This window comes from Protopterus annectens, chromosome 13.part0, assembly GCF_019279795.1.
Source record: "Protopterus annectens isolate FY-2018-M chromosome 13.part0, PAN1.0, whole genome shotgun sequence".
NCBI lineage: Eukaryota > Metazoa > Chordata > Ceratodontiformes > Protopteridae > Protopterus > Protopterus annectens.
This window is the reverse complement of record NC_056747.1, coordinates 1254157886-1254182411: the sequence shown is the minus strand read 5'-3', so window position 1 is coordinate 1254182411 and position 24526 is coordinate 1254157886. Positions and strand designations below refer to the sequence as shown.

The 24526-nt window shown below is 37.8% G+C and overlaps 1 protein-coding gene across 1 annotated transcript in view; it reads left to right on the top strand.

Annotated features, from left to right (window-relative positions):
• The window catches only part of TBKBP1 (TBK1 binding protein 1), a 2809732-nt gene that overhangs the window by 1392695 nt on the left and 1392511 nt on the right, over window positions 1-24526 (top strand). Inside the window, exon 3 of the mRNA XM_044055270.1 lies at window positions 7226-7467. Within this exon, the coding sequence (XP_043911205.1) occupies window positions 7246-7467 (222 nt within the window). The 5' untranslated portion in view covers window positions 7226-7245. The remainder of the gene's footprint in view (window positions 1-7225; window positions 7468-24526) is intronic.

Sequence of the window (24526 nt, the reverse complement as noted above, 5' to 3'; positions counted from 1 at the left end):
AGAAATTACAAGTGTACCACCAGTTGTACCAGCACCCCTGAGGATTGTACAAGTTATTCTTTTTAAGGAAGATTTGCATGTATTATTGAGTCAAAACTGCTTGTTCTTTGTAGCTGACATTGTACTTTAGAGCACTTAAATGGTTAAAGTTCTGGTCATGGCCCAAATGACACACATTTGATTAGTGTCCCAGGAACTGGTGGACCCAAATGGGTAGAGATGGGAGTGAGCTTACATGTTCCGCTTGAAAGAGAGAGAAGAGGAGAGAGGGAAAGGAGAGAGAGAGAGAGAGAAGGGAGGGAGAAAAGACGACAGACAGTGCATGTTGCTGCAGGACTGTTGCTTGGGTGGGAAGGCTCTGTTCTGCACTCATTAACAGAAGGACTTTGGGGCATGACCCTGCCCAAGTAGTAGATGTACTCCATCCTAGTATTGTGAGCATACAGAAGTATACATTCACATACGGCTCTGCATTCTTACTTATTGCATCGCACGTACTCACCGATGGGGAAAGCTATTAAGAGTATACTATAAATTAACTGCATGGAGGATGATGACCAGGGTCCCTGGCTGTTGTGACTCTTTGTTGGTGCCTTCTTGTGACATGAATGGGGAGGAACAAATGAACAAATAAACAACATGACTGGATGGTTGCAGGGAGTGAAAATGAAAATAAAAAAAATAGCTTGTTCTGCAAAAGTTCTTCCTTAATTTTCTGTGGGCGGTATGTTTTACGCAGTGGTTGTATGATAACCTTAAATGTAAGAGCAGTTGATAATGAATTTGGAATTGAGTCCAGGCCAAGGTTGAGTCAAAGCATATTGCGACCGTCTTTGCAGGGATGTTTTTGCCAAGTTAGTTTACTGATCTTTGGAAAAGAGGAAAAAATGCAGCCATCGAGGAAAGCTGTGCTGTTCTGCTAGTAAAGATGAGATAAAAGTTAAAAAAATATGTTGGCTTCGTAATTGTCATCATAATTTTCTTTCGGTTTTTTTGTGTGCCAGTATTCCTACCTGTTTCCTTGTAACCCTGGGCTTCATTACTGCTTGTTTCTTGCATATTCCTGGGAACCCTCCTACCTCTGCAACTTACCTCTCAACCTCTTTGCACAAGAATTCCAGACAAAAATGATAGGGGGAAAGAGGCCCAAAAATCAGGGGACAGATTTTAAATATATTTGTTTTAACTTTGAAAGTTGCTAGAACAATAGATTCTGCATTAGATTTATTTTTTTGAAGGATGTAAATTTTGAAACTCAAATGTTTCCCATTATTCAGTGACTTTAGTCCTCAATATTTTAGCAGAAAACCACAAATGTTATGAGGAATAAAACGAAAATATAAGGTAAAAATCTGGACATTCTACAAAATTCTGGACAGTTGAGAAGTCTGTTCTGCAGCACTGCATATCTTCTGGGCAAATTAGCTGTAGTACACACAGAACATGATGATGGAGATTAGCTGTATTACGCACCGAGAAATTATGATGGAGATTAGCTGTAGTACTCAGAGAACACGATGATGTAGATTAGCTGTATTACGCACCGAGAAATTATGATGAAGATTAGCTGCAGTACTCACAGAACATGATGATGTAGATTAGCTGTATTACGCACACAGAGCAATGGTGGTAGAAGTTAGGTGTAGTACACACAGAGCAATAATGATCGAGATGAGCTCAGTATGCACAGAACATAATGATATAGATTAATTGTAGTCCTAGCAGAACAATGATGATGGAGATTAGCTGTACTACTCACTGAAAAATTATGATGGAGATTAGCTGTAGTACTCACAGAACATGATGATGGAGATAAACTGTAGTACTCACAGAGCAATTATGATGGAGATTAGCTGTACTATTCACAGAGCAATTATGATGGAGATTAGCTGTAGTACTCACAGAACATGGTGATGGAGATAAACTGCAGTACTCACAGAGCAATTATGATGGAGATTAGCTGTACTATTCACAGAGCAATTATGATGGAGATTAGCTGTACTACTCACAGAGCAATTATGATGGAGATTAGCTGTAGTACTCACAGAACCTGATGATGGAGATAAACTGCATTACTCACAGAGCAATTATGATGGAGATTAGCTGTAGTACTCACAGAACCTGATGATGGAGATAAACTGCAGTACTCACAGAGCAATTATGATGGAGATTAGCTGTACTATTCACAGAGCAATTATGATGGAGATTAGCTGTAGTACTCACAGAACATGATGATGGAGATAAACTGCAGTACTCACAGAGCAATTATGATGGAGATTAGCTGTACTACTCACAGAGCAATTATGATGGAGATTAGCTGTAGTACTCACAGAACCTGATGATGGAGATAAACTGCAGTACTCACAGAGCAGTTATGATGGAGATTAGCTGTACTATTCTCAGAGCAATTATGATGGAGATTAGCTGTACTACTCACAGAGCAATTATGATGGAGATTAGCTGTACTACTCACAGAGCAATTATGATGGAGATTAACTGTAGTACTCACAGAACCTGATGATGGAGATAAACTGCAGTACTCACAGAGCAGTTATGATGGAGATTAGCTGTACTATTCACAGAGCAATTATGATGGAGATTAGCTGTACTACTCACAGAGCAATTATGATGGAGATTAGCTGTACTACTCACAGAACAATTATGATGGAGATTAGCTGTAGTACTCACAGAGCAATTATGATGGAGATTAGCTGTAGTACTCACAGAACATGGTGATGGAGATAAACTGCATTACTCACAGAGCAATTATGATGGAGATTAGCTGTAGTACTCACAGAACATGATGATGAAGATAAACTGCATTACTCACAGAGCAATTATGATGGAGATTAGCTGTAGTACTCACAGAGCAATTATGATGGAGATTAGCTGTAGTACTCACAGAGCAATTATGATGGAGATTAGCTGTACTACTCACAGAGCAATTATGATGGAGATTAGCTGTAGTACTCACAGAACATGGTGATGGAGATAAACTGCATTACTCACAGAGCAATTATGATGGAGATTAGCTGTAGTACTCACAGAACATGATGATGGAGATAAACTGCATTACTCACAGAGCAATTATGATGGAGATTAGCTGTAGTACTCACAGAGCAATTATGATGGAGATTAGCTGTAGTACTCACAGAACATGATGATGGGGATTAGTTGTCTTTAACTCACTTCTTCCAGTACAGCTCTTTTGAATGTGTACCTTTAACTGTTAGTGGGTGTGGCTTCAGCCTTTAAAAAATGATGTTATCACCTTACAGTTCAAACAAATACTCATTAACAGAGGTCAAATATCAATATAATTGTGTTTGCAATCATGTATGCTTCAAGATAAAAAATTCTGATACCTTCTATATAGCATGGTTTTGGAATTATCAATTGAAATATGAACAAGCAATCCTTGACACCTAGAGGCACAGTAGGAGGTAACTGCAGATATGCCTAGAGATACACTTGGCTGTAATGAGTTTATTTCTCCGCACACAGAACAATGATGATGGAGATTTCTGTCTTTAATTTCTCCAAGTCTTTTGGGTTTCTAATACCATGATGGGAATGGACCCCCATTCTTAACTCAAAGTAATATTAAAGTTCATGAAATTAGTATTGTTTCAGTCTTTGATGTTAGCCAGAAGTGCTCTTTGCCACACCCACTATGTGCCCAGTAGTGACTCCTTCTGCAATTCATATGAAGTTACATGTATCAGTAACATATCAAGGTACCATTGTAAATTCTTGTTTGTAAGGCCGTTGTTCCTACTACTATTGGAACTGTCTTTTTATCCTTCTTCCATATTGCCCTTGTTTCTACCTTTAAATCTTGGTATTTTATTATTTTGTGTCTCAGTGTACATAACACACTGTAGTCACTGGGTGTAGCAGTTTCAATAATCAGTCCTACTTTTGCTTTATTTTCATGGACTACTATGTCTGCTTTTCTTGCATCTATTTTATTTTTTGAACTGTTGGTAATGAATGATCCCATGTGATATATATGTAATCATTTTCTATATTGCTTTGTGGCTCATGTTTCCAGTGTTTTTCAGCTACTTTAATACCATAATGTTTGCACAATCCCCAGTGCAACAGTCTTGCCACATTGTTATGCCTTTCCGTATACAGTCCTTCTGCCATTATTATATCACAACCAGCAACAAGATATGGGATTGTTTTCAAGTTTGTTTTACAAAACCTACATTTGTGTGTTTCTCACACATTTAATGGACTTTTTAAACCAATGTGTACGTAGTCCACTATCTTGGGCTGCCAATATTAGCCTTTCATCTTTTGGTTTAAATTCACTTCTCTTTAACTACTCCTGCATTAGTTCCTGATTAATATGAGGTTGTTCCAAGAGTTTTCCATAATTGCAACTATATTTATGCATTTTCCACTTTTGTTGCCTTCTAATCTGATCCTTCACCTTATATTCTTTCTTTTGTTTTTTGGCACATTCAGTTGCTGCCTGACTTTTATCTACTTCTGATTTGAATTCTATTCCTGCTTGACACCAATATGCCTCTGCTAGACTAAGAAGGGAAGTCATCTTAGACTTAGTCTCCTTATGTTTTAAAACCTTCACTACATTTGGATTTTGTGAGCTCAGCAGATATGTGTGCAATCTCACAATTGCAGATCTATATATGTAATCAATTTCAAGGAGGCCCATACCTCCTTTAGAACGTGGAATATATAGCCTTGGTACACATTGATTTTTATAAATCATTCAATAATCCTGAAGCATCTTTCTCATTTTCCTGTCCAACCGATACAACACCTTTTGGAGCCAATCAGTCACTCCAAAGCTGTAAGTTAGGACAGGAAAAGCAAATTAGTTTATAGCTTGAACTTTGTTTCTAGATGTCTGCGTTGTTTTGAGTATTAATTTTACTCTTCTAAAATATTCCTTACAAAGTTTTTTTCACATTTGTTCATGTTTTATTGTTAATCCTTCATCAGTTCCCAAATAGTTATACACTTCCTTTTGCTCAAATTCTTTTATATCCCATTCCGCAATGATGGAGATTAGCTGTAGTACTCACAGAGCATGATGATGGAGATAAACTGTAGTACTCACAGAGCATGATGATGGAGATTAGCTGTAGTACTCACAGAGCATGATGATGGAGATAAACTGTAGAACTCAGAGCATGATGATGGAGATTAGCTGTAGTACTCACAGAGCGTGATGATGGAGATTAGCTGTAGTACTCACAGAGCATGATGATGGAGATTAGCTGTAGTACTCACAGAGCATGATGATGGAGATAAACTGTAGAACTCACAGAGCATGATGATGGAGATTAGCTGTAGTACTCACACAGCATGATGATGGAGATAAACTGTAGTACTCACAGAGCATGATGATGGAGATTAGCTGTACTACTCACAGAGCATGGTGATGAACATTAGCTGTTGTACACCCAGAGCAATATTTATAATGATTAGCTCTAGTACACACACAGCAGTGATGGTGGAGATTAGTTCTAGTACTTACAGACCAATAATGATAGAGACTATTGTACAAGCAATGATGATGGAGATAAGTTATACTACTCACAGAACAATTATGATGGAGATTAGCTCTTCTACTCACAAAGCATGATGATGGAGATAAACTGTAATACTCACAGAGCAATTATGATGGAGATTAGCTTTTCTGCTCACAAAGCATGATGATCTCCTAACAGAGAGAGAGAGAGAGAGAGAGAGATTTGGGGATTCTTTCTTCAACATGAGATTAGATTTACCAGCAGATGTGAGTTTGCAGTGGATGAACCAGGTGAAGGAAATATCCACTGTATTTAGCAACAACTCTTTTTCCTTGGGGAGGTCTTCACCAGCATTTTCTGCTTATTGGTTTGGGAAGGTTTGGAGTAGAGATATACAATTTACTACTATATCTTTTCTCCTTTAGAAGTGGGGAAGATATCTGTTAGAAGGATCCCTCATGAATCACGAAGCAGCCTTTTTACTGGGCAGTGGTGTTTTGGGAATATATTTATAAAATAGTATTTTAATATCACCTTGTACAATTCATGTGAAAGTGGCTAAAACATAAGCCATTCAGCAGCATAAACACATACCCCTTTAAGAGACTGATATTGAGATTTCTGCCATCCCGTTAGTGTTAAAATCATTTTGCTTTTTTGCTGTTTCTAGAGCACTATCATTCTCTTACAGAGATCTGTCACTTGCATGGCTGCCTTCATTACCTGTCATCTCTACTGAGCTCTGCTCAATTAGCAGGTGATAAGCTCAGGTACCTTCACAAATGTATGAACTTAAGTGGCAGCACTTTAGTTCCCCCGACAGGAATTAATAGCTTTAACCCCCCAGGTTCTTTAATATAGCAGTGCTTTCCTCCAGTTGCAGATTTTGTTTGTTATGTATTTCTCTTCCTTGTCGTAATTTATGTACACTAGCACTTGAGACAGTTATCATTTCTTTACATCTTTATATTGGTTACCAGCTGTACCGTAGCCGTGGCATTGTACAAATATTTTTAGGTGTACATGGCTTCCTCTGTACACAGCAGTATGTGTCTGCTATGAAAGGCCTTACTGGTTCGACTTAGTTAAGTACTGCAGTCTGAAGCTCCTGTCAGATGTAGGGTTTTGATGGCGAACTGGACTGATCTTTTATTGGATTAGTCATCTGAAATATTTTCCTGTTATATGACTAAAGTGATGAATGGGGACAGAAGCAGCTAGTTCATAGCCTGAATTACAGGGAGACCTATGAGTGCCAGCCTGCTTATACAAACCATCTTCTTACAGACCTGCTCTGTTGTCTGTTAATGAGCTGACTTATACCTGCATATGTTTCTTCAAAGGTATGCTGAATGCTGTTGCTAGAAATTATGTTGATATAGCTACACTCACGGGCATTAGACTTTGCAACACACACAAGTAAGCCTGAATGCTTATATGAAGAATAAGTGAGATGCAGGCATAGAAATCAGCTAGCAATGCACACCCACACACAATTGAGAGCATGCAGTATGAGTATATACATTACGCAGTAAGGCTGAGGAATGTGCAAAACCAAGCAGCAAGATTCTTCTTGACTTAGATTCAGAGCTCTGCTCTGCACGGCTCCAGGACTAATCAAACACAGTTAAGCAGAAGAAACATTATTTTTGTAAGTCTCATTTTTTGTATTTATTCTGAATGTGCTAATTCATTTTTGTCTTTTTTATTTTAAGGTTAGCGTAAAGCTGTTACCATGGATTCCCTGTTTGATGACGACATCAGCATTATAGAACGTGATGGACTGTGTGAGGATGGGGGATGGGTGGAGAGGCCCATCAATGATATCTCGGGGGAGATGTTCTCTGCTTCGCACTTCGCCCTCATCACTGCTTATGATGACATCAAGAACCGCCTCACAGGGCTGGAGAGGGAAAACTCGACTTTGAAGAGGAAACTTAAACAGTATGAAAACAAGGTATAGTGATGTATCACAATGCAATGGAATGCTAGTCTCTAGGATAAAAATGTTTTGCTAATAAAAATAGTTGTGAAATGTCATGTTTAGTTTGTTTACATGTGATTGGCTGCAGTTTGTCAAACATAAACAACAACTAGCACCTGTGAGGATACATTAGCGTGAATGCTGAATAAGGTTGTTACTCCTAATACTTCTTCTGGCAGCATTGTTCCTTCAGTGGTACAGTAACCAGGCCTACTTTGGAAAATGTAGGGACTATTGGATAGAGTATAGAGGCACATCTTGCTGTTTGTGCCATCTCATTACTTTTTAATACGGTTGGTACTGTTAAAAACGTCCTCTTGCTATTGGAGTATCATTAAGTATTTTGTGCTCTTATATGGGGTCATGGGAGCACCCCAGAGTTGTAGTTAGGATTTCTAAAACTCTTCTCCAAATGTAACAGTGTTCCCCATGTGACATAGTAGCCAGAAGGTTTTGACTTGTACATCAACCTCATGTGCTGTTATTCCCCCCCCCCCCCGAATAACTGCCCTTTTTTTCTCTAGTATGTATCTTAAATAAAAAAATGAGATGTAGCGCATGTACTAAGATTACTATACAAGAAGCCTCTGACTGTATAGCTAGTAGTATAACAAGGGTGTGTCACTCTGGACACAGTTATCTGTTCTGCTGTCTCACGTATACCCTACCATTTTCATCTGTGTTTGATGGGACATATGATGTATTTGTGCTAGGCAGAATGTTTCATTTCTGTAGGTCTGGCTGCACTCAGTGAGTACCATATTAACTTTTATTATAATTTGTATGCCTAGCAACAGGCAGTGAGTATCCTATTATCTTTCATAGATGGCATATGCCTGCTTATACTCAGTAACTACATCATTACTGTTCATTAGCTGGTGTATGCCTGGCTACACTGAGTGAGTATCTCGCTACTTTTGATCAGATGATGTATCTTGGCTACACTCACAGACTGCCCTGTTACCTCTCATTTTATGGTGTATACTGGGATGTACTCAGAGATTGCTCCATTACCGTTCATTGTATGGTATATGCCTGGCTACACGCAGTGAGTACTTTGTTGCTTCTTATTAGACAATGTATGTTTAGATACAGTTGGAAACTGTCCCATTGCATTTCATTAGCTGGTGTATGTCCGGCTACAGGGAGTTGAGTACTCCATTACCTTTTGTAAATGGTGCATGTCTAGTTACACTAGTGAGTGCCCTGTTATCTTTCATTAGATGATGTATGCTTCGATACACTCAAAGATTGCACCATTACCTTCCATTACTACATCCAGTGAGTGCCCCACTACCTTCCATTAGATGGTGTAAGCCTGGCTGCACCCAGTCAATACCCCATTACCTTCCAGTATCTGGTGTATGCCTGGCTACACTCATTGAGTACCCCGTTACCTTTCATTAGATGATGAATGCTTGTATACACTCAGAGATTGCCCCATTACTTGTCATTATGTAGTGTATGCCTGGCTACACTCAGTGAGTGCTCTGTTACCTTTCATGAGACAGTGTGTGCCTGGCTGTACCCAGTGAATACCCATTAACTTCTCTTAGCTGGTGTAAGCCAGGCTACATCCAGCGACTCTCCCACTTCCTTTCCTTAGATGAAAAGCTGACTTGACAGCATTAGGGTGCTGGTTAAATCAGACAGGGCCTTACATTACAGAATTTAGCAACTTTACTTTCCATATAACCAAGCTAGTTTTGAAAAAGAATGCTATTTACTAGGCAGTAAGTGCTGGGTACCACTGTGGGTATGCAAAGTGTGCCTACATGTGGGGCTCCTTTTGGGATACATATATTTACAATGAACCACATACTTTATTTTTTTTGGTTAAAACTTGTATGTGGCATCATTGCTTGGTTGAGAAGAAGCTATAAATGTTATCAGATTATTTGAATGCGAATGAGTTTGGTATTTATTTTTTCTTATAAACATGAACTTTTTACTACTAATTTTCTTAACATTTCTATAACTAAACCTCTGGATTATTCTACTGTTACCAGTTTATACGGTAAATAATTTTCTAAACCCCCCTCCTGCTATGCCATCAGTGGTCATTAAACTTGTACCATGCATTATGCTTCAGGTGAATTTGTAGTTGTACTGATCACTATGACGGACTTTCTTGGGATTTAGTGCCGATCTTTCATCATAGCATTATAACAAGTCTGGTAACCTTTACAACAGATAAAGACTATGCCATGTGATGAGCTGTTACAGTATCGATCCCCAGGTCAAGGAGTCACTTGGGGCTCCCTAGACTCATTATTACAAATGGGTGCAATTTTTTTAAGATACATAAGACGAGTATTGGTCAGTTTTGGTAAGTGATAGTTATTTAGGAAAGATTTTGTATAACCATATTGTTAAAAGAAAATGATTTCACAATTTCTAAGAGAGAGAAAGAGAGATTTGATGAGTTCATTCATGTACAGGTCACTATAGATAACGTCCCTTATAGTATCCTTGATAGCTATAGGTCACCATCTGTGCCCAAGAATCTCACAACTCTTACCTAGATTTATTAGAGGCACTCACCATCCAAGTAAATACCCTATTCATGGTTGACTTTAGCTAGCCCTCTATAAACTGGGAAATGTACACTGCCTCAAGGTCACATGCACAATGCTTCTTGGAGTTTATTAACACAAATACCTTGGACCAGAAAGTGTGCGCTCCAACCAGAGGCTCTAACATACTGGACCTAGTGCACACCAACATGGAAGAACGTTGCAATCCCTAGTGTCACGTCAGAGGTCAGATCACAAAGCTGCCTCCTTCAAAATAAAAATCAACTTGGAAAACCAACTAAACCTGGAACATTTATGAACTATTCTAAGGCAAATTACATCCTATTAAGAAACAGTTTGTCAAAATTCCAGGCTTCCCCTAACGCCGAGACCACAGCTACCTATGCAGAATTATTCACAGAAACCCTGTACAAACATGTACATGGCTACACAGAGGTTGTCTATACCTAACAGAAGTAAGCCCAAAACAGACACCAAAAAAGAAGAAAAAAAGCACTGGTGCAATTCTCACCTCAGCAGGGTATATAACAAAAGAAAAAAATCATGGCCAAAATAAAGACTTCCATAAAGACAAGACCTCTCTGATTCAGCTAAAAAAGTAACTAAGAGGTCTAATTACCAGCAAGGCTAACTATGAGGTCCGGATAGCCTGTCAGGCTAAGGACAATCTCAAGGCCTTCTTTTACTTTGTGCAGAATATTAATGGTAACACACAGCAGTGTGCTGAACTGGTAGTAAACAGCACCACTTTCAGTGATCAGAGAAACAAAGTGAATCTACTGGCTGATAAATTCACCTCTAACTTCACCCCCAACTCCTCCCTACCATCTAGCCCCTGTTGACAACCTTCTAGCATACTCCACCTAGCTATTAGCAGGGGTCAAGTTCTGGTAGTGCATGTTAAGGCCAAAATCACTGCCTCAGTGGGCCCCAACAATATCCGTTGTTGCCTCCTGAATATTATAAAACATGACCTATAAGGACCACTTGAGGAACTCTTCAACAGGTTAAGTAACAAGTGACAGGGCAGATCATCAACCAACCGTAGGATGTACAGACCCAGCAGACTGAGAAGTCTCATCTGCAGAACCATGGAACAAATCATCATGGAAATGATCGTCAAGGATATTGGCGACCTACATACACAGGACCCATTCCATTTTGGCTTTGTTAAGGGAAGGTCGAGCCTACTTAACCTGGCTGATTTCTTTGATAGATTCACCAAGACAATGGATGAGGGTAAAACAGTGACCTGGCCAAGGCATTTGATGCAATACTGTACTCAGGCATTGTTGACAAACTCTTTGAACTAGGCATAAATCCCTAAATAACTCTATGGATTGGCAGCTGGCTCACATATAAGAACCAAGAAGTCAGGACTGGTGAGACCACCTCCAAGAGACTGGTCACCAACAGACTACCTCAGGGCTTCATGCTGGGTCTGCTCCTGTTTGGCATCTACTTCTCTGAAGTCAAGGCAAATGTCAAAGGCCTTTGGCTAACCAAGTTTGCAGGTGACTGTAAAGTGGGAACTACCATAGATTCCCCCCTATGACACCAGCAACTTACAAGAGAGTCTAGAAGAAACAAATGACTAGTGCCAAAGCCACTTTTTAAAACTCAGCACCAAGAAATGCAATATAATGAGTGCTGGGAGCTATCCACCTAAGTTGATTACTCCATCAATAAAGCACCCCTAAGAGTTTATCAGGTTGTTAGGGATCTGGCAATATATGTAGACAGTAATCTGGCCATCACCAACTCATAACAAAGATAGAAAGAAAATATTTTTTTGTCAGCCAACTTATAGTTAAGAATATGGCATCCAGGTCCAAGGAAGTTTTAGTAGCACACTACTCAGTTGTTATCAGATGCATTATTGAATACAGTGCCCCCTTTTGGCATGCACCTAAGCAACCACTTGCAACAGCTGCATTGCGCACAAAGGCTCCTCACCAGCAGAATCCAGGATATGAATACCTTGTCCTACACAGATCGCCTAAAGGCCCTGCCTCGGTACTCAGTCTGCTACAGTCTACTGACAGGCGATCTATGCCTGGCTTATAAGGCATCCTTACATCCACCTCTGATGGAACTTTTGCACATCCACAAAACAAACAGCACTAGAAATACTAGATGCAAGGATATGAACTTTGCTTGTGACATAAATGGAATATGCTGGAGACTTGCTGGATACCTGCATTATGGAATAAGCTCCCCATCCATGTGAAGCAGAGCTCATCCCTGACCCTACTGAGATAAAATCTTGACCACTGGATGGGAAATCACAAATTCAGCTCAGTCTGGCTCCATGTCACTGATGGACAGAGGCCTTCTATAAGCAAAATATTTTTTGATTATCATCCCCCACACACAAAACACTTGGTTACCTCCGAATAGACTCCCAAAGTAAACAAAACAAATTCTATACAGCGGATATGCAGGAAGAAAAATGAAGAACTTAATTTTATTATATATAATGTCCACAAAGCTTTCAGGTATTAGCCCTTCATCAGTGTGTTCAGATAAAATCACAAACCACTTTAACATTTTAAATACAAGCATCATAATAACATTACATTCGTTGTTTTTCTCCCTGCATGTCTGCTTCATGGAGTTTGTTTTATTTATTTTGGTCTTTATCTCCAAGTGTGGTTCACCACTGCTCTGGTTTGTTTTGTTTTTTGTTCTTTGGATTCCTTTATCAGCTTGGGTGCAGAGGGAGCCTTTGTATACACAGCCTGTTTTTGTTTGATGGACATTATGAATGTTAATGGTAATCATTCTTTACAGCAGTTGTTGCTTGTGAATTGTAACTCCTTACTTGCACAAGTCAATAATATATCATTAGTGCAATGAACAGCAAATAGTTCTGGTCAAGATATTTTTAGTGAATGTTTATAACCCCCAGAAAAATGGTACAGTCTTTTAAAAAATGACAGTGGCAAAGACTTAGTTTCTCTGCTTATTTGGAGTTAGGGATAACTCCACGGGGACTAAGAATTTGTCTAAATATGCCTTCATTTGTTAATGTCTGCACGGAACTTTTGGCTAAGTGGTAAGAATTAAATCCTAAGCTAAGTGTGGACTATATGAAGCTGATGAATTATTTTTTTAATAAAATTAAGCTTAGCTTGCAAGATGACATCATCAAGACTGAGAATGAACTGATAGAAATGTCGACTTACAATGAGAAATCTTCTTTATTTAATGATATGCTGAACTTTCAGTCAATTTTGATAAAAGATGGCAGTGAACGAAAGTAAGTCGCAATGAGATTTAAATGACTACAAAAATGGTAATATATTCTAATGGCCTAAAGAATGTTCTACAGATATAATTAAAGTAAGGGGTGAGATTACAACTGGTACGTCTCAATCCCTAGATACATTAGATACATTTACAAACAGTGAGACCAATGATAGCTTGAGAATTGAGCAAGTAATAAATAATGTGAGTGTACCGACTAGTGGGCAGATGATGCGTTCATCACCAACTGATTGTGTTAACATAGACCTCTACTCTGCTTTAACTGATGGTATTTCCAACAATCAGAGGTTTTTCAGAATCCTTCCAAGCCAATAGTGTTAAATCTACTGGAAGCAATAACAACACGGAAGAAGGAGAAGCCAAGCTACAGGTTAACAATCAGAAAGGGAGATGGAAGAAGATGGTGAAGCAGAGGTCCAATGACTTGCAGCAGGACAAATAGAATACTTAAAAAAACCTCTTCTGTTATAAACTTATCCAGCTTGGAATTAATTGTGCATGATACTGGTCTTTTTAATAAAGGACTGCAGTTTATACCATCCAACAGTGATACTACAGTCGATGCTATCACAGACCTGAAGCTATTTGTGAGAAACATTAGCTTAAAGCTCATTTATAAGGATAGGTTTGTACCATCCACACAGGTGTGTAAAAGGTCTAGCCTGTTTATACCTATTAGTTGTCCAATGTTGAATGCCTTCTCCAAGATATGTGAACGGGATATTTGTGCTTTATACACTGGTAGAGATCATTATAAATACTATAATCTCACTGTGTCTGAGCATGAAGCATTAAAAATGTTAGAAAGCAGTAATGATGTAGTTATTAAACAAGCTGATAAGTGGGGAACTACAGTTATTTTAAATAGAACAGACTGTGTTCAACTTATGCAAGACCTTTTGAAATTAATGCTTTAGAAGTTTCCAGACTCATTAGTGGAGTTAATATGAATATCTATGAGTTACAACTTAACAATGATATCGATATAGAGCTTTTTAATTATTTTGATGTTTCTTGTCCAGTGACTCCTGTTTTATATGGTTGACCAAAAGTACATAAGGATCTGTAGAAGCTACCCATAAGACCCATTGTTTCTGGGAGTGGGTGGATTAGAGAGGCTATTTCAAGGTATTTACAAACAGTATTTAAAATGTTCTTGTATAAGATAAAAAGTTATATACAAGATACGAAAGACATTTTACATCAGCTCTCTGCATGCTATGATCTATATAAGGACTCCAATTTTATTTTTGTTACTTTAGATATTAAATCTCTTTTTACTGTTAGTCCTGTAGAATTTGGTATTGAGGCTGTACGTGAATTTTTATGTAGGAACAGGACTATATGTGGTTGAGAAATTGAGACACATTGTGCTTCATTAGAGATCGTGCTAAAGAATAATGTATTTATGTTTCAAGAATGTATATACCATCAAATAAGTGGCATAGCTATGGGTACATCAATAGCTAATGCATATGCAAACATTTTGGTGTGTCAAAATGGGAGGAAGATTATGTATATAATGGTCCATCTGAATTTAATGATAAGATACTCTTTTTTTAAACATTTTGTGGATGACATTTTTTATTATGGGGTGGTGTAAGCTCTCTGTTAGATCAGTTTGTTGAGTATTTAAATCACACTATTAGTTTTCTAAGATTTTCTGCAACATGGTTTTCTGATAAAATCAATTATTTGGATGTTAGTTTAATCAAAGATGAACATAATCAAGTTAATACATCTATTTTTAGGAAAGACGTGCATAAGATTGGATATACTCATAAGAGAACAATATGCATTCGTTTAAGGGTATTGTTAAGAGTCAGTTCTTGAGAACAAATAGATTAACGACTAATGATAGTATGTGTAGTGATGAGTTAAATACTATGATGGAAGAATTTAAACAGCAAGGTTATGAAAATTATTTATTACAGGATAGAAAAATAAGAGTTTGAGTAAAAAAAGCGCAGATGCACAACCATGTTATAAACATGATTATATTGATGCTCATAATAAGGGTAATGGAATTAGGGAGGGTTATATCCATTATACTACTACATATAGTAGGAGATTTTTTGATATAAAGAATGTTTTGACGAGAAACTGGGGCATACTTACAGCTATGCCTGAGTTGGTTAATATCGTGGGTGAAGAACCTTCTTTTGCTTATAAAAGATGTTCCAACCTAAAACAGAGATTGTGTTATAAGGCTATGCCCCCAAACCTAATGTACGAGTGTCAAAATTTGGAACGTCTCAACTGCACCTGTTGTAATGATATTATTAAAAGTAATGAGTTTGAACACCCTATAACTAATAGGACATTTATTTTAAATGTCATGCCACATGCAATACACCAAATATAGTCTGTTTATTTGTGTTGAATGCTTTGCCTTTTATGTTGGCAAAAGCACAATGAAGTTGAAAGAAAGAATTATAGAACATAAATCTGAAGTACGAAGAAAAGTTACTAGTAATATGCTCGCTAAACATATAATTGATAAGGATGCGACTCATAGATTTTTCTTTAGAGTTATAGATATACATTACAGAAGTAAGAGCGGTGGTGATTTAAATAATTCTTTAGAACCATGCGAATATGAATAGATAGTATGTTTAAATGCGGACCGTATTCCTGGTCTAAATACATCACGTAGTATAAAACCAATTTTGAGAAGGAAACAAATTATGTTACAATAATTGCATGTATGGTTTTACAATTTTAAGTAGGTTTGTCATTAGTGAAAAGTTTTTATGAATGTTTAATTTTATCAATTGTATATACTTTTAAGATGATTTAAGATAATTGAGAAGAAAGTTTTATTGGACTGTGTCATAATGATGCTTCTATTTAAAATGCTGAAGTTATTTGTGATTTTATCTGAACACACTGAGGAAGGGTTTATACCTGAAAGCTTTGTGGACTTTATATGTAATAAAATTACGTTCTTCGTTTTTCTCCCTGCGTGCCCACTTTGTGGAGTTTATTTTGTTTATTTTGGTCTTTATCTCCAAGTGTGGTTCACCACTGTGCTGGTTTGGTTTGTTTTTATTTCTTTAGACTCCCAAAGTACTCAGGGACAAATTTGGGTTGGGTGTGCAGCTAGGATTATAAAAGCCCTAGTGGTCATTAGCCTAGTAATAACCTCTGAACTTGTGAGAGACCACAAGAAGTTTGGTTCTACTGGAATCACCCAGTCTTATTTAGGATCAAGAGTCATCGGATCACAACCATGTGCTAATTGTAGAAAAACATTTTTGTATGGAAAACACTCAAAAGTATTTTCAGATTAGGCATCTCATGGCAGAATGCATACACATAGCCTTCTATGTGGGGAAGGCTTAAAGGAATATTTGAGAAAACTAAAAATAGTGGATGGCTGAGACCCAAAGTCGGCATCTGTTTTTGAATATTGATCAAATTCACTTAAAGTTGCTAAAACAACAGGTTTTGCATCAACATTATTGACTGACTGTAATCATTGGTAATTTGCTTGAAAATTAAAAGTTTTACAAGAGACAAGGTAAATGGATGGGGCAAAATCAGGGAAAGTGGAGAGGTAGGGGAACATCTTGGTGATATATGTACGCACAGGTTGAGTAATTCATTTTATAGCCATAGTAAAATGCATTCTGCTGCAGTATTTGTTCTTATAGGGCTGGATAAGTTTTGTGGAGGCACACCTAATAAGCTGGGATTCTTGCATGTTTTTAACCACAAAGAAAGTAGATGGATAGTGAATACTATTGCTTTATGCATGCCAGGTTTAAATGAATTCTATAAGTTTCATTTTAATATTATGTCGGTTCATATTTTTGAAGTAGGATGGATAGTTTATACAGTTATATCTTTAATTTGGTGCTGTCTACCTATTCAGTAACTCATTAAATGCATTTCAATTATTTATATGCTATGCATTCTGAATATTTAATGATTAGTAAAAACTAAATGAAAACTCCAGACAAGCTAGAACTTCCACTGAGTTACCTCACAAACCTCTTGTATCAGAGGCACATGGGATATATGAAAATGGGGGTCTGTATTAGAACATCGAAAGTTTAATGGTTCGAATCACTAAAGGTCGACCTTTAATGATCGAACCATTAAAATTTTGAATGTTCAGAAAAAATAAATATTAAAAAAAAAAGAAAATCTAAAGGGTGTAGAGAGGGGGGCAAGCCCCCCTGCTACTTAAATATACCAATTCCGAGAATGCGCTACATTGAAGTAAATGTAAATCTCCCCTTACAGAAATTTCCATTTACCCGTTCGACATTCTGCACTTACACTATTCTCGTGTCGACAGCTTTCAAGAATATAATAGGTAACCATGCAAATGACCCTTGTGAACATCAGGTGTTTCAGCTATATGGCGATTGTGAATACCCATGATTTATTACTTTTTAAGTCGTTTGAATGGACAATTTCAGGCCAATAAAGCCTAAGCCCACTAGCTATGGATATTCATATTTCGGCCTTATTATGACCTCATCAGCACAGCACAAGCAGCATGTTTGACTAAGCATAAGAAACACAGGGCTGTTATACCCAGCTGGTGTCCATTACCATTAGGGTGACTGCAAAACATCCCACCTAAGAAACTAAAACAGAGTGAGAAGGTCACACAGAAAAGCCAATCAGTAAAACTAAATGAAAACTCCAGCCAAGCTAGAACTTCCACTGAGTGACGTCTCAAACTTTTTGTATCAGAGGCACATGGGATATATGCAAATGACCCTTATGAACATCAGGTGTTTCAGCTATATGGCAATTCTGAATGCCCATGACTTATTTCTTTTTACGTCATTTCGATGGACAATTTCAGGCCAATAAAGCCAAACCCCACTAGCTGTGGATATGCATATTTCAGCCTTGTTATGACCTCATCAGCGAGAGGTCACCCAGTGGAAGTTCTAGCTTGGCTGGAGTTTTCATTTAGTTTTTACTGATTGTTTTTTCTGTGTGACCTTCTCACTCTTTGTTTTAGAATATTTAATGATGTAATTGTTTTTCAATGCCACCAGACGGTGTGGGTTTACTTTGTGTAATATTAATATATTGCATTCTAGTTATTTAATGTTGTAAAGATTCTTTCATGCCATTAAGTGGTTGTCTACCTGTTTTGTGATATGCATATTCTTATTCCTGCTAACATCCAAAATAGGTACATGGGCTCTTGAAAAACTGTATATCCAGTCAATAATCTGGACTCCCTAATCACCACAAAATTTGCATATTAACTAAATTCTTTCCACTTTCAGCTGGATTGTGAGATAATACTCAAAAATGCAATTAAAAAAAAGACTGATAAAATGACAGAAATATAAGCGTATTATCTTTATTGTGAGATGACAATATTGAAGAAAAAACTTTCTTCTCATTCTGTTTTTATTCTGTTTTTTTTACTACTAAGTAAAGTAACCAAGTATACTGTATGTAAGAAGTAGTAACAGTAATGGGACTATGATGTGACCACTAAGAAAGCAGTTATAGCTTAAATTAGCAAAACCCAAACGTAGGCCATCTCATTTTCAAGTGTGTGCGACAAAAAGGCATAATTGCTAGTTCCAAAAGTATTCAACAGTCACCAAAAATCCCAGCAGAAACACAGTAGACATGTAGAAGCAGTACAGATTCTTTCCTTTCAGTATATCAGAAAATGCCAAAAGCAAATAATACCTGCGGTGGAGCAATATTAGCAGCAATCTAAGCAGTAAATATCACAGACCAGTAATTGAAGAATAAAAATGTAGTTTATTATAAAACAGGGCTAGCACTTTCATTATAAGGCTTCATCAGACCACAATTACAAATACTGGATTACCATTGAAATACTGACTACCAAGTAAAATTGCACCTTTTTCCACCAATGAGATTCAAACATGCCACAAGTTGCTAAGCTACTGTATACACAGCAAAAACTTCAGTTGCAAATAAGTAAAATGCTTATTTATTTTATTATTTATTTATTTTACATTTGTTAACCGGGTTAGTCTGGCTGAGCTTTTGGCTCATTTTCAGCAGAGACCCTGGAAACCTTATGAAAACAAAACAAAAAAAGACATGTAAAAATCACCTTTCCAGACTACTCCTTTTCAGGCATATCACAAATTGCTAAGCTAGTGCATACACAGTAAGAAGCTTCAGTTTTACAAATAAATAAAGCATTTATGAAAACAAAACAAACAAAAAAAGACATTTAAAAATCACCTTTTTAGCCTTCTTTTAAAAATAGGTTTCATAGATACATATTCATTGATTCCATGTCCCAAGTGTGATCGTAACTCAAAAATTCATCTCAGTTCAACAAATTCTGTATCATTAACCTTGTCCCCTTGTCTGAGACTATCTTTAATAGTCTCCATGACTAAAAATGTAAAACTATGTGACTTTCCACATTCTAACAAATGTTTGGCAATGGCACTATATGTGAGACCTTTCCGTACATAATAAAGATTGTACCTTATGCGTTCCCTTAGTCATCTATTCATTTTGCCAACATACAATTTTTTACAAGTGCAGCTAGCTGAATATATCAAATTCTTAGTTTCACAGTTAGATGCAGCTGTAAATGTATAAACTATACATGTGTCAGGGTGAATAAATAATCCCTGATTCATTTATATAGCAACAAAAAGCACATTTCCTGCACTTACTTACAGTACCCTTATCTGATGCAGGATGAATATTACCATTATTCATAGGGTAACAAAGTCTTCTTTTAAGAGATTTTTTATTTTTATACAAAAACCTTGGAGATTCCCCCACCATCGCATTGATCTGTCAGTGAGTAGTATATGCCAATTTCTCATAATAATGTGTTTTATTTGATCAACATCCATGCTTTAAACTAAGGGAACTGTAACACTTTATTTATTTCATAACTACTGAGATTTCCCTATGGGAGAGTTGAAAAATAAGGCTTAGCACTTGTAGTTCTTTTACTTTTGCCTAATATTATTGCCTCATCCCTTCCCAAAAAATCAACTTTCAATTCATGTATCTCGGCATCAAATTCTCAGTCCCTGGCATAACGTCTAGATGTCCTCATAGCCTGCCCTCTAACCACAGACAAGTGGACAAGGTTAATGACACATATTTTTAAGTTAAGATCAAACTTGGGACATGGACTCCATGAATATGTATCTATGAAACCTGTTTTGAAAAGAAGGCTGAAAATGTGATTTTTAAATGTGGTATTTTTTGTCTTCTTTTCATAAGTGTTTTATTTATTTATATCTAAAGTTTCTTACGGCGTCTGCAGTAGCTTAGCAATTTGTGATACGCCTGAAAAGGAGAAGGCTATAAAGGTGATTTTTACATGTCTTTTTTTTGTTTTCATAACTTGCAGCTGAAGTTTTTTGCTGTCTATACAGTAGCTTAGCAACTTGTCACGTTTGAATCTCATTGGTGAAAAAAGGCGCACGTTTACTTGGTAGTTAGTACTTATTAATTCAGTGTTTGTAATTGTGATCTGATGAAGCTTTATAGTGAAAACGCTAACCATGTTTTATAATAAACTACACTTTTATTCTTCAATGTGATGTCCCTTACTATCCTGGGTCAGTAACTAAGGAGCTTCAATCCTCACTACTGACTCCAATGTGAGACTGTCATTTAAACAGGAGTAATATTTAACAGTTTTCCTGTAAGAGCACAACAGGAACATGCTCAATAATCCAGGACTGGACTGTATACTTCTGTCTACCACAAATGTAACTCCTTATTACACACTTCAAAGCAGTGTGTCCCAGATTAAGACTTCTGATACACACAGACTCAAAGTAAATTTAAATCTCACACATCCAAACACTTATGGGAAAGTCAAACACAGATTTTCAGTTGTGTTCCTTCCCCAAAATAAGACGGTAATGTTGCCACTAATCAGTGTGTTTTCATGATCTTCTAAAGAGGTGTACAGTTATGAAAATTTAATATCAAAATAAATGATAGCTATGACCAGAAGTGACCAGGCCTTCAAGGTTACTTGGGGAGTATCAAGCATTTATAAGCACTCTCTACTCTCTAAAGAACACACTGTTTTCCAGCCACAATGTAAAGTAATGAAAAACATTTAATAATAAGTAAAATAATTACAAGAATGTAAATCAATAGCTTTCAGAAAACATCAGAATTCAATCACCAGAAATGTAAAATTAAAGTATAGGATAGAAATCCATCATTTTAGAAAACCTCTATCTTAATAACTAAACTTTTTTCATCTAACTGAAGAATACTGTTCCTGATCTAATCTATAACGTGAAGAACAAGGCAAAGGCAGGCTTACAGTTTTTGTTGAGTTCTCTTTTTCCTGGGTATCCATTGATTGCACAACACTGTAGTTGACTGTACTTCACAAACTGCTCAGCACGTGACTAACTGCACAGCTTAACAGTCTCACTTGTCTTATTTTAAAAATAACAGCTGTTTGAAAAACTTTTCCTTGTCAATCAGCTATTCAAATAATCACCAAATTATCTTCAGCCAGGAACATTCTAGTGACATCACATACTGTTCAGCTGATTCTCCATAGTACTTTTTGAATTTTCCTCTCAAACATGTGCAATTAGAAATGTATTAAAACACTGACATATTATTTAAACATTCTGTTTAAACAGGGAAATACTCAACTTATTTACATGTCACAATTAGACATATTGGCATACAATACAAGTTAATCTTAGAATATACACAAATCTCCTGCCAGACATGCTAGCACAGATGATAGTGTTTTCAGTTTCTTCACATTTCTCCCCCCTTATGACTCAAGCATGATTTTAAGTGACCCTTGAAAACCAACGCTTGAGAAAAATGGGTTTGTCTGGGAATATCAACCTACTTCTCTCCTGGGCAATCCATACGCATTGGCATTATTAACCCCACTGCAGCATTCTTCTTCTTCTGTGGAAACTTGGCTGAGCCCAGCCCCCACCCCATAATTTGAAGTATCTACTTGTACAATAAATTCTTTACTGTAATCTGGGCTGACTAACATAGGTGTACTCCCAAAATCCATTTCAGTTTTTGGAATACCTATTCACAATCTGTGGTCCACATTGCCTTATCTGTTTTATTCTTCCTAGTTAGGTCAGTAAGGGGTGCAGCTATGGTACTGTAATTGACCAACATTTCCTATAGCACCCTCTGTCCTAAAAATGCTCTCACTTGTTTCTTAGTAACAGGAACTTGAATAGCTTCTACCTAGACAGGCTCTGGCCTAATTTTACCACTTCCCAATCTGTGTCCTAAGTAAGTGACCTCTGCTAAACTCACCTGGTAAATCCTGCCCTACTTAATCTATCCAAGACATCCCTAACATGTTGGACTGCAAATGCCTGTAGCATAGTCTTCAATGTAGAGTTTAACCTCTCCACAAGACTATTAGTCTGTGGATAGTAGGGAGTGTTCTTTAAATGTTTAACCCACAACACTTCCACAGACAAGTCAGCAGGTCTGACATGAAGTTGGTATTTTGGTCACTCAGTATTTCCTGTGGAAACCTACTGTACTGAAGATTTCTAGCAAAGCATTTGCCACCTTTTCTACATCAATATCACATGCAAAGGGAATATTAGGCACTTAAGCTAGAAGTGGCAGATGGTAAGCTCAGCGCTCTACCAACTACCACACTAGGTCACCTTTCAGCCCTCCCTTAGGAGTCCACTTTCTGTACAACAAGCCTTCCTTCTCTGCATTAATATCCCTTTCCCAAGGAATATTAGGGACTATAACTAGTAGTGGCAGATGGTAGACTCTAGGCTCTACCAACTACAGTACTACCTCACCTTCCAGCCCTCCCTTAGGAGTCCACTTTCTGTACAGCAAACCTTCCTTCTATGCCCCAATATCACCTGCACAAGAAATACTAATGACTATAACTAGAAGTGGCAGATGGTAGGCTCTAGGCTTTACCAACTGCCGTACTACTTTGCCTTCAGCCCTCCCTTAGGAGTCCATTCTTTATACAACAAAACTTTGTTCCCGTATACAGACTCCCCTCTTCCTTGACCCTCATGTGATTCCTTAGCCATCTCCCTCAAGCTTTGTAATGTAGGGTCTGTAAGTTGAGCCTGTCTCAACTCTACATTTATGACCCTCCCAAGCTCCCCTTCCACAGGAAGCCAAGTAACTTCCAACATCTATACCTCACTGTCAGTCTGAGTACTATCCCTCACCTCCATCCTTGCAGTCACCGTGTCCAAGGGAACATCAGTACCCCCCAGTAGCTGTGGCTCACATTCAGACTTCCTGCTACAGGATAGCTCCTTCTCTGAAACAGCCACCAAACCAATCCCAGCTTCAGGTATGAGATCTATGTGGGTCTCCCCCCACACTACTGGATCTACATGCCTGTCTCCAAGCTTGACTATGTGTCACTGCATGTACATAAAGCACTACATCATCACAGCCATTCCCTATCAGGACATCTACAGAAATATTCTAAAACACAAGCTCCCCTTCCACAGAAAGCCTAGTAACTTCTGACAGTTGTGCTTCACTGTCAGTCTGAGTACTATCACTCACCTCTGTCCTCACATTCACCATGTCCAAGGGAACATCAGTACCAACCAGCAGCTGTGGCTCACTTTCAGATGCATTGCTACAGGATAGCACCTTCTCTGAAACAGCCACCACACCAGTCCCAGCCTCAGGTATGAGATCTTTCTGGGTCTCTCTCAGACTACCAGACATATATGCCTGTCTCCAAGCCTGACTGTGTGTCACTGCATGCACATAAGGCACTGCATCATCAAAGTCATTCCCTGTCAGGACATCTGCTGGAATATCCTTAAACACACCAACTTGCTTGCTTCCTCTTCCACCCTCCCAGTCAAGATAAACCCTAGCCAAATGTATGTGGAACGGGGTCTCTCCCAGCGCTCTGACTAGAGTGGACTGCCCAAGCAAGTACTGCTCTTCTGTAACCACTGCAGGCCTCACAATGCTTATATCAAAAGCTGTGTCCCTCTTAGCATTTACCTGTTTACCATCTACTAAGATGGGATATAAATTTTGGTCATAATTTGACACCCCAGTTGTTTCTAAACAACTTACCACTGGCAGTTTGTCATTCACATGTACTGGCTCCCTCACCTTCTGTTTCTCACCTTGCCTCAGTGGATATTTGTCTGCTATTTGTCACCTCTGGTTATATTTGAAACATCTAATCCCTAACCATGTAATTGGATTAATAGTTTCCCCTGTTACTTGTTGTACTCTGTTGG